Here is an 11,491-nt window from a genome sequence, read left to right as displayed (position 1 = left end):
CATCTCTCGGGAGGGTGTTTTGGAGGTGGAAGATGCGATGGCGGCGTGACTCAGGGGAAGTCAGGAGCGCCATGGCAAGCAACTGAGGGATCACGAAACAGGGAGAGAAGAAGAACAGAGATGATGATGATATTCCTAACTGTGATCTCCCGGAAGGGAGGGTCTATCCACAGTCGGCGGTGGGCGCTGACGCCTCAGGCGCCCCACCCACCTCGTCAATATGGAGGGTGTCGAGTGTACAATTGAATTTACAGGCGAAGGCGTACTTGAAGTACAGTAATCTACGTAAGAAGCAATACACGTCCAACTGACGGGAGCACGATGATTGCTAAAAGTGGGGGCCATGTGTCTTGGTTGGATAGAGTGAGGCAGACTTACGCGCTTGTTCCTCAATGCGGAATGTGGGGTCGAAGGTCTTCTTGGCCCCCAAAAATTGGGGCTGACTTAAATAAACCTGTCTGGCCTCGTTATATAATTCATGGACAAGGTTCCACCGTACTGTTCTCTCCACACTTTCTTTCTACCTTGACCTCACCATTGAGTTTGAGGAAAACGGAATTATGAGTAGCAGGTCTTTACAAATACTGCTCTTGATAGCATGGCCTATCTGTGCCTATGCAAAATTGCCTTGCGGTTGGCCAGCCGGTATAGGGCCATACAACGCTTCTGGTAGCGTTAGTGTGCCGTTTCCCCAACCACCTGGGGACTCTCCATATTCTCCTTCAGGGAATTATACATTTTCTACCTATCTGTCTGTGGGTCAACCAAACGGGGACGGATTCATCTACCAGACTATGGCGGCCACCAATTCCAGTGGGGGTGGCCTCTGGGCCCAACAATTCGACTACTTAGGCTGCCTTCTATGGTCTCTACCATGGTCTCTTCCATCCACCTCTAACCACGTCAACGAGGGTGACAGTACAAGTTGCTCCGCGGCTTTTTCCTCAAGCAATATCTCTCAGATTCTTTCCAATGCAGAAGCTACTGCACGTCAGTTCTCTCTAAAGAATCGAGGAGCCGACGCATGCTCCCTACTCCCATTCGAATCAGCGTATCCTTCTATTGAATATAATGAAATCCATAGTGAGTCTAACCGCATTTTGCGCAAGTATAGAGAACCAAGATGCTAATAACAAATTCGTTGTGTTTAGGCATCTTCGGTCAACCTTCCCTTAGTAATTCTGAAAATAATGATAGCTGCTCCGCTGCCCAGCAAGGTGTTTTTGGGGCATCCGTGGAGGGTGAGTTAGATGACGCGTGGATATATGACAAGTATCTTAAAGCTGTTACTCCCGTTGTGATTGTGTCCTGGAAAAATGCATCTGCAAGTCATGGACAGCCTTGGGCTCAAGCTCAGTTGTTCTGCATATCTGCGGATGATATCACTCCAGGGAGTGTGTCGGGGTCTCCGTCCTCGAAGCCAAGTTGGTCGAGCTGCTACCTTGCTACCTTATCAGGCATTCTTGGTATTCTTACTTTTACCTTTTGATGTGTGGAGTACTACTTTAAACAAATACGCCGGGTATTGTGAACTAAACTCTCCAAGTTCCCAATGGATTGGTTCCTCATGAAGACCAAAATCCACGTGGGTGACCTGTGGGCGGGTAAGAGAAAGCGAAATCCCGCCCCAAACCCGCGTTCGGCGATGTGTAGCTACTACTTGGGCTCGGGAGTCATTCTCTCGGCTGTCAGGCAGTCCTGACAGCATTTTCGCATAGCGGCTGTATCTAAAGCAAGCTACATCGGGCAAATGAACTATTGATTGATTGATTGAGCAGAATAGAATCATTCCACTCTGCTTCCCACCAAAGCTCACACACCGACTTCAACCGCCCGATTCGCACCCATTCCTCGCATACAAGCACTATTTTCGAAAACATAATAATCAGATACAGAGAAAGCAGATTTTCTCCGTTCTATCCACAAAATCCGGTTGCAGACCTTTACAGGATCAGCTATCCGGCACTCATTTCGGAGCTGCGGTAATTGGTCATTCAATCCAGCAGTTATTTGTAAAAAGCTTTGCGGAGACGACGGGACAGACCTAGTAGTCTATGATAGAGGGAAAGAATGCGAGCTACCGGAGCTTGGTAATTGGCCAAAAGAGGAAGGGGAGATAAAGACGAAGTTGGAAATATTTCAGATGCATCCCAGCCACAGACTCCGCTCCGTAGGATTGTTCTGCCTAGGTAGATACATGACATCCACATTGAGCCAAGAACACCGTTTCTTCCTGCTTGCAGTGTGGCTCACTATGATCACTTTGCACCTTGGTTGTTTCCTTCCGCTTGCCATGCTTCATTACCTATATCTGGACAGTCGGTCTTTTTCACTTCGCACCATTTCTGGTAGTATTCAGAAAATTTGATTCGTTTGGCCTCAGGTTGGAGAGCTTGTGCAATGAGGCGTGCCTCATTGAATGCCATCGGACTGTTCTGGCTGGTCATGCCCATCATCGTCAAAGCTGCCGTCAACTCTCTACCCATTTCAAGATCATTAGGAGGTGAATCTCGGTAGGTCATATCTACAAGATTCTGGCGTCTTAGTCTGCCCGCAGGGGTAAGCAACAATTGGGGGTTAATGGTATCATAATGCATCCACGCAAAGGAGTAGGTGTCCGCGACATATGGGCGATAAGGCTCTCCATTAGCAATCTCTAGACTAGTTGTGAGTAAACCATTTCTATCTTAGGGAGATATGTCCAAAAGAGTCGTAAAAAGTGTTCAGTATTGATCACTCACCAGGCGCTTTGTAGAGATCTGACCCAAAGGAAGGCAGTGTGGAGGTCTTCGCCACATCAATCGAATGGTCAAAATCGATGAGCCGGTATTTTCCTTTTCCTGGGTCGGAGCAAAGGTTCCAGGACATCACATTCTCCGGCTTAATGTCAAGGTGGGCCACCCCTGCAAAATGAGTATCTCGGACGGCTCGGAAAGACTGCTGTATAGGAGCAATGGTCCGATCTGTAAATGCCTGGCCCTCATAATTGCGCGGATTATCAGCAACAATAGTAAGCTCTTCCTCAAGGTTAAAATCGAGCTTATCCATCATGACGATAGACGTTTGACCCATTGGCGCCCAGAAAACACCTTTGGCCTTCGCAACGTACTCGCTGTTAATCGATTTCATCAAAAGCGCACCGTCTACCCCAATCCTTCCCCGAACCTCCTTCACCACGCCTTTGAGTTGACGGGAATTCTTGTACTGGACTTCGGCGCCATAGACTTTTCCATAGCCTCCCTGGGTCTTTCGATTGGTGTCAAGATCGGTGATAGTTAAGGTGCCGGCAGCGTTTTGAGCATTATTAAACTGGTCTTCAGTTTGCGCAATTCTCCAAACGCCCTCGCTTTCCTGCCATATATGCTCGGCCTCTGCATATGTCGGAGTGCCGATCTTCTTTGTAGATGAGGTTGGTTCCATAGGGAATCAGATATTTCTGAGCTTGTTTTATCATCACGCTTAGAGGAGGACGGTGAGGGGATAGAAGGATAGGGATGAGCAAATGTCGGAGTCGTGCAGAGCAAAGAGATCAGAGAGCATAGTGCCCAAGCCTGTATCATACGGAGAGGCATCTTGTCTAAACAATTTTTCAAGAGGGAAACCATGAAGTTTTCGAAGTACAGGGTGCGAAGGTGTGCGCAGCATTTCTAAATATTTATACCTTCAGCCGGGGGGCTTGCGGTGGCCCCCAGTCCAAGTTTTCATGACCTCCCTCGTCCAATATTGGAGACAAGTACGTATCACGCTGATTGGCGGCCTTCGGATATGGCCCATGCTTTCAAGGGGCTAGTAGCTAAGATGAGGGATGTCAGTTTGGTAACCTTGTTTCTGCCCGCAATCTATAGGGGCCAAACGGGTTAGGCCAACAAGGGAAAAGGAACAGTTACTTCAAAAAATCATTCTTGCAGTATCTCGATAACCAGGGCCTCTACGGCCCTGAGAAAGTTTTCAAATATTAGTGACGACGAGCGCTATCGTCGAGTACCAATTTCATTGGTAAAAATGGTAGCGATCGTTGCCGCCGGTGCAAACACACACTAACTGCCTCCAAAAAGGGGGTGAGGGGGAGAAATCAAAACAATCAACAGCACCCCTCGCCCTCACTAGCATAGACGAAATCGCCCAGGCCGCGCAGGTGGTGCTCCAGCACATCAGAATGACGCGCGAAATCTGGGTTGATGGCCGTGTTACTGGCTTCATTAACCAGGTCCGCCAGTACGACTCAGCACGCAGCAGGGCGACGCGCTCGCAATAGCGAAGGTCACCCAAACGCTAGAGAAGCTGTCCAATGACACTTCCTAGGCCTTCACCCGCTTAAGCTAACGTGTGGATACTATCGAGAAAGCGGCGACTACCATATCGTCAAGCACAAACACAATCATCAGTGCGACACAAGCGGCGACGAACTAGATAGATTCCCGAACACCAAGGATTGGCAGCGAGGACTTGTCCAAGCGGCCGCAGTGTCTGCCCGCAGCAAAGGTACGTCATCTCTCCAGGAGTGTCGGAACTTGAGCTTCAGGAAGACCGTGAGGTCACCACGGTGGCGGTGCAACCCGTGTCCGATTTCGGGTACGAACGCCAAGGGAGCTCGTCGAGCCGGCGAAACGGCAGCATTAGATCATGGCGAAACAGAGGAACTCCGCTGCCCTTGCTGTTGTGGGGAGATTGGTTCGTCGCAACTCGGAAACTGCCCTCGTGGGATATCACGATGGTGGCTAACAGCACAGCTAGTGCGGATCTTCTTCTTAAGCTCACCGGCTGGATGTGTTGGAATCCCTGCTCTCTCTCTGTATCTCTCCAGAAACAAAGAACGCGATATGTCGTCACTTCTTTCCCTTTTCTCTTGTAGTTTATTATCCCAGAATGCTATGGGAACCATCGTATATGGGATCATCGCTTTATTTGCTGTGGTCATGATACCTGCAGCCGGTTCGAGAGCCTTTATCTGACGGACATTTTGCTCCTATTCCTTGCTCATTGGGTCCGGGAAATGCGCAGTGAGCAGAGAGATGACATTCCTTGCTCCCGTAAACCAGGCGAACACGCAGGAACAATCAGTTTCGTAGACTTCTGGCGATAGCACGACGAGTATTGACACAATGCTGACCAGTTGGTATCGTATGAAGGAGATTTCTTGAAATTGGTCCAGAGCCCCTTAAGACCTCCAGACTTGGGAACATCAGTTTCCAAGTAGGGTCGAATCTAGGAGCGCTTAGATTATGTTCTTCTCATCACGGGTGAGGTCTCTCAGCCCCATGCGATCATGGTATGCACTTAAAGCATCAGCAACTTGTTTCTCGACTTCAGGATTAAATTTGGATATCGTGGTGGTTGGCAATAATAGGAAGAAGTTGAGGGGTGGAATGGAATTTCCATTAGTCTGGGTTTCCATTACACTTGGGGGGGCCCACACTAGCGAGAGCGGGGAGGGCCGGATTACTAGGGGCGGGTACATGTACTTACTTCATTTGCTCAGTAGATGTGAAAGTAGTCTATTAAAAAAATGGTAATCAACCTACTAAGGAGAAGGCACTCGCGAGAACAATAAGCTTTGGCTATTTTGCTTTAAAATTAAATTATGGCCAACTATGAGCAGCGAGGACTCGATAGTTCAAGACTCGCCGCAGAGTCCTAGTTGGTATGAAGCGGCCATCTATATTTATCCTTACCTTCCTTGTTACTGGTGTTCCATAAGTGTTTTGATTATATATATATTGTAATGGAGTCAGATAACAATTTATATGATCAGTCAGCCTCACTGGAGTAGCTTGACTACTGCCTCATGTCCAGCCTGTGCTGCGAACGACAGCGGCGTCCGTCCGCGATGATCCCTGGAGTCGGGGTCAACATCCTCCGCGGCGAGCAGTAGCTTGACTACTGCCTCATGTCCAGCCTGTGCTGCGAACGACAGCGGCGTCCGTCCGCGATGATCCCTGGAGTCGGGGTCAACGCCCTCCGCGGCGAGCAGTAGCTTGACTACTGCCTCACGTCCAGCCCGTGCTGCGTACAACAGCGGCGTACGTCCGTCATGATCCTTAGAGTCTAGGTCAACCTCATCCGTTGCGAGCAATAGCTTGACTACTGCCTCATGTGCTTCATGTCTGCCCCCTGCTGCGAACGACAGCGGCGTCCGGTCGTATTTATCCTTAGAGTCTGGGTCAACAGACTCCGTGGCAAGTAATAGCTTGACTACTGTCTCATATCCATAACAAGACGCGAATGACAGCGGGGTCCGGTCATATTGATCCTTCGAGTCTGGGTCAACGCCCTCCGTGGCGAGCAATAGATTGACTACTGTCTCATGTCCAGACTCTGCTGCGAATGATAGTGGCGTCCGTCCGTAACAATCCCTTGAATCTGGGTCGGCACCCTCCATGGAGAGAAGTAGCTGGACCACTGCCCCGCGTCCAGTCGTGGCTGCGTACGACAGCGGCGTCTGTCCCCCAGAATCCTTGGAGTCTAGGTTGACGCCCTCCGTGGCGAGCAATAACCTGACCACTGCCTCATGTCCAGCGTGTGCGGCGAACGACAGTGGCGTCCGTCCATCATGACCCTTGTAGTCTGGGTCAACGCCCTCCGTGGCGAGCAATAGATTGACTACTGTCTCATGTCCAGACTCTGCTGCGAATGATAGGGGCGTCCCTCCCTGAGAATCCTTAGAATCTAGGTCGACGCCTTCCTTGACGAGCAGCAGCCTGAGTACTGGCTCATGTCCATTCTCTGCTGCTAAAATAAGAGGCGTCCGTCCGTAATTATCGTTGGGGTTTAGATTGACATCTTCCGTGGCGAGCAGTAGCTTCACCACCACCTCATGGCCGTTTGCCGCCGCTAGCGTTAGCGGCGTCTGGTTCGATTCAGATAGAGAATTAACATGAGCTCCTTCCTTCAGCAGCTTTTGGGTTGTTGCCTCTTGTCCATGTTTTGCAGCCCACAATAATGCTGAACTTCCACGTTGTTGTACGTTGTAGCGATAAAGGTATGGATTTATGAGATTGTAAAGACGGGCATTTGTTCGAGCAAAAGCATTTATATGCTCCGCGAATTCTAGATCCCCTGCGATGCACTGTAGCAGTTCATTTGGTAAACGAAGCAGCATTTCAAAGGTATTCGCTTAGTGGTAAAGACACGTTGCGTAGTCCAACCTTGGATGATGCTCAAGAGTAATGGGTGATGGCCAGGAACTTGGACAGGAGCTAAGGAGGGGCATTGTGGTACAACTATTCTCCACCCACAGCCCGCGGCCGACCTTATTAAATAATCAGACTGCCAAAAATCCATACATAAATAGGGGTAATTTAGAGAGCTTCATAATTAAACATGTCGTGACCTCCAGATTGGAATCATTGGCTGCGCCTGGTACTAGTGTATACCAGTAGTTTCGTGAAAAATATATGATGACAGGTCTCGCCGATGTTATGCCCTGAAACGAAGTGAGAGGAAGGGTTTGCCTTCGTGCGACCCTTGAAGAAAATTTTAATCTATGACATTGCAACGTAGTACCCGCCCCCTAGTAGTCGGGCCCTCACCGCTCTCCGTTGGTGAGGGCCCTCCCCAGCGCAATTATATTTCAGCGCAATTATATTTTTTCCCTACCTACCAATTTTGGAACCTATTTACAAATACCCCACCCCGTCTATCAATAGTATAAAGTGGCTGGCCGTCGTCTCCATTGACCCTTTCAAGCTCTGCCTCTCTTCTCTGATTCTCCTGCTCCCTAATTTGGTGTTGGCGATCCCATTCATCTCGCATCTGTTTAGCTTCACGTTCATACTTCCGCCTTTGTTTCTCCGCCTCCACAATATCCCTATTTCGGATGAGGGTATTCGAGTCCCTGACTCGTAGAGCGCCCCCTTTGGATGACTGGCGCTTAGACTTTTTAGCATTGGCTTGCTCCTGGTTCTCCTGGATGCGAATAAGGTCGGCCGATACCTGGGCCGCTAAATGGGCCTGTTGAAGACTTCCTTCCCAAATCTGCTCAACCCGACGCTTCAATTTATTTATTTTAGGACTGTTATTGTCTGGGAAGCTCTCTCTTGCCTTTATAATAGACTTTTGTAATTTTGCGACTGTTGTAGGTGGGGAATTGATCGTAGAACTTGAAGCGTGGGGTGGTGTTTCTGGATCTTGTATAACACCCCCCTCTTCTTCCCCCCTTCCACTAGGCGGCAATAGTTGAAATCCTACTGTGGGAGCTCGTATTCCTTGCCTCCATTATAGACGGCTAGATCTGGCTTATTATCTGGTCGTAGATCTTGGCAAATAACTTTAGGATTGAACGGCCAAAGCCCATAGTGTTTAAATGCATGTCGGACGGTTGAAGGTGTGAAAGTCTGTATTCGAACCCTATGGATTTGACGAAGAAAATCCCTCTTCTCTATAATCGAACCACCCCATCGTTTAGTCCGATTATTCTCCCTCCGATAATAGTGCTTGTATGCCTGGAAGGGCTTAGAATCAAGAGATTGAAGACGGTAGGTAAGTTTTGATGGGAAAAAGTAAGGTAGAATCCGATTCTGTTGACAATAGTTGATGAAGTCGATCTTCATATGGGACTCATGGCCGTCAAGAAATAATAATCGATAGTCTATACGATGTAGAAGTCGTGGTTTTGTATGCTCATCAAAATATTGTAACTATTGATATGCGCGGACCTAAATAATCAAATAATTAATCAATCAATCAATCAATCCATCCATTAAATAAATAGGCGCTTACCTCATTATTCTAGCCCGTTGGCGACGTCGCAATGACATAGTCATCAGGTAAATCTGGCTGATCTCGATACTAACTCTCAAGGTGAACTATGCCAGCAAATAATATCATCGGAGGCATTATCCAACCATCTGCTGCGATACACTCGATTCCTATCACTAACTCCCCTATACCCCTAGTTGGGACATGCTTTGTCCTATCCGGAAACTCAGTCACGACTTTCTGGGATTTTCCTTGGCCGAGTTGGAAGCTAGTTTCGTCGACGTTGTAGATATTGCTCGGTCCGACTTTGAGGGCTTTTATCTCACCCTCTAATTTGTGAGACCACTTAATTATTGCTGGCAACCTCTCTGCGTCTACCCTCTTTGCCTCCATATTTTTTGGGTTTGAAATTTGAAGGTTTTAGGGAGACGTTCTATAAAACGATGGACCCTATTTCTGACAACGTGTCGGTTAGAACCACTTCGTGACAAAATGTCATTCGTAGCACCTTCGATCTCGTAGGGAAGAGGTGAGAGATTAGCACAATCAAGGATACGCATCTAGGCAATTAATGCCTCCTCTTGGCCATTATTAAATGCTTTATTTGATGGAGTTTGGGCTGAACGAGATTGGCGGCCCAGGACGCGCCCCCTCAACTGCTGGTAGGAAATGTCAAATTCCCGGGCTAGGGGCGCGATTTTTGGCCTGCCACGATCATGGTACGCGCACAAGGCATCGGAGATTCGTTCCTCGAGATCTGTATTCGATTTGGACATCGTGGTGGTTGGTAATAGGAGTTCAAATTTGGTAGGTAGGGAAAAAATATAATTGCGCTGAAATATAATTGCGCTGGGGAGGGCCCTCACCAACGGAGAGCGGTGAGGGACCCGACTACTAGGGGGCGGGTACCTCGATAAAACGAAACCCCTCCGCCGCCCCCCTGTGCAATGTAGGTGCTGCGAACTGCCCATAGATTCTTAAATATCTCTGGTCGGGTTCATAGCCTTTACCCAAGGCTTCCAGAAATTCTGAATACCTTGTGGGTAATTCCACCCGCTCCAGTCGGCGTTTGTTAAACCCCAGGTATCGGACACGCCTTGAGTACCAGATCTTATTCGATAGCTACCAGCATACGCCCACATAGCCCAGCTTACATTATGAGCCTTGGTAAAGGTTCGAATGCAATCTTGCAGTGTCGCGTTAAATAAACTGGCGTCTTGAGCATTGCCGAACTCAGATAGAATCACTGGTGTCAGTCTCTGCGCAGGTGGACAGTCGCCAGTAAGATGGCACCCATCCGCTGGCGGTGGGATGCCCAAAGCATTGAAACCATTGCGGTAGAAGGCAGCCTCAATGATAGGACAGGTCCCAGTATCAATATCCTCGCTCATATCGTAGAGGTGCAGCTCCCAGACAATCTTGTTAGCCCAGGGATAGCTGTCCAGTTCGAAATACACTGGTTGCCGACGGTGTGCGTCTCGAATGGCCGTGCACTTGTAGCACGGCGCAGTAAGCAGATTCTTCCGTGTTGTCAGTGCCGACAAGTCCTGATCGTACTGCATCCCAGACCAAGTGATCAGCAGGTCTGGATTAGCATTATGAATTGTGTCCGCACCAGCGCTCATATTGCCTACGAGCGTCATCCAGTCGTAGTATAGATTCGTTCGGTTCCACGACTCCCGCAGCTCATTGCGTAACGACATGGAGATGACATTGGGATGTCCCTTCGCCCAGGTCGCCATGTATGCCATGCCACGATGCCATCGGCTGACATCAAAATCCACGTCATCGAACCATCCATTGCCGTCTGTATGCGAGCAACACCACTCGGCGGTACTCATCTGAGTGTCTGGATGGATAAAAATACCTTTTCGGAATGCAAGCCGTGCGATATCTGACCAGATCTTGAAGCGCGTTGTCTTTGGGGTCCAGCTAGGGTTCCGCATAATGATATCATCGGTGAGCTTGGTGCCATTTACCTTGCCCAAGCCGTTGATCATAGCCTCCTCGAGAGGAACATCCATACCGTCGCGTTCGTAGATTTGATCAATCATTTCGACGGCATAAGTTCTATGTTGTTCCGATTCCGATCATCAGCTGTCAAACTAAGTGGAGAGGCAATGATTTCTCAAGAAATCTCACAATCGTATAAAGTTGAATCCAATTCCGGCCATATCGTCTAGGATATCCGCAGCGGACTTAAATTCTAGCCCTTCAGGTATCATAGTTTCCACTTCACAAGTTGTTAACAAGAACGTCTTATTTTACTTGTGGTAGGATGACTTACGGTGTGCAGGCCAGTTGACTCCGGCCCATTGGATCACGTCGCCTCGGGAATTAACGATATCCCTACCCTTCGTGCTGAAGGGGCCATATGGCCACGAGGATCTATGTCGGACATTGTCTCCCCTGGGGAGCACTTCCCCCAACTGAGGATTATCGCTGGCCGATCGTGGCAGATGCACAGACTCTGCGCAAGTAGGGCCAAGAATTGTAATGAACCTTAAAAGGCATTTGACTTTCATCGTTCTGTTAGTTTCAAGAGCCTTGGAAAACTAAGAGCGGTGATCAATTATTTTGACTTGGAAACAGAGTGATAAGAAGATGGCTGTTTTTAAAGTGACTCTGCGTTCCAGCTTAGGTTCATTAAATATCGAAAACAAGATATGGGCTTAATGACAATACCGATCCCCTCCCCAACGCCGGGACCGTGCACGTAGTGTGGGGAAGAGCCACCACCGCAATTTCTCCGATTACAGTATGGTCAGATGGCTGGCGCTTGCTACAATTAAAT

At 48.7% G+C, this 11,491-nt stretch overlaps 3 protein-coding genes across 3 annotated transcripts; all 3 read right to left on the bottom strand.

Annotated features, from left to right (window-relative positions):
• Window positions 1-2,258: 2,258 nt before the first annotated feature.
• N7474_003593 (HAL protein kinase) lies at window positions 2,259-3,420 on the bottom strand (the record flags this gene model as incomplete). Its single annotated transcript, XM_057195008.1, has 2 exons — window positions 2,259-2,656; window positions 2,742-3,420. The coding sequence occupies 2 exons, from the start codon at window positions 3,418-3,420 to the stop codon at window positions 2,259-2,261; spliced, it is 1,077 nt and encodes a 358-aa protein (XP_057056363.1).
• A 2,338-nt stretch (window positions 3,421-5,758) lies between these two features.
• N7474_003592 (ankyrin repeat domain-containing protein) lies at window positions 5,759-7,099 on the bottom strand (the record flags this gene model as incomplete). The annotated part of the gene is made up of 1 exon (XM_057195007.1): window positions 5,759-7,099. One exon carries the CDS (start codon window positions 7,097-7,099, stop codon window positions 5,759-5,761), a length of 1,341 nt encoding a protein of 446 aa, XP_057056362.1.
• A 2,575-nt stretch (window positions 7,100-9,674) lies between these two features.
• Window positions 9,675-10,751, bottom strand: N7474_003591 (glycoside hydrolase family 5 protein; the record flags this gene model as incomplete). Its single annotated transcript, XM_057195006.1, has 1 exon — window positions 9,675-10,751. One exon carries the CDS (start codon window positions 10,749-10,751, stop codon window positions 9,675-9,677), a length of 1,077 nt encoding a protein of 358 aa, XP_057056361.1.
• Between the last annotated feature and the right edge of the window lie 740 nt (window positions 10,752-11,491).

The sequence above is a fragment of the Penicillium riverlandense genome, assembly GCF_028828495.1.
Source record: "Penicillium riverlandense strain IBT 135883 chromosome Unknown utg000002l_segment0_segment0, whole genome shotgun sequence".
Lineage (NCBI taxonomy): Eukaryota > Fungi > Ascomycota > Eurotiomycetes > Eurotiales > Aspergillaceae > Penicillium > Penicillium riverlandense.
The sequence above is the reverse complement of the archived record's forward strand: the minus strand, read 5'-3'. Positions and strand labels throughout refer to the sequence as shown.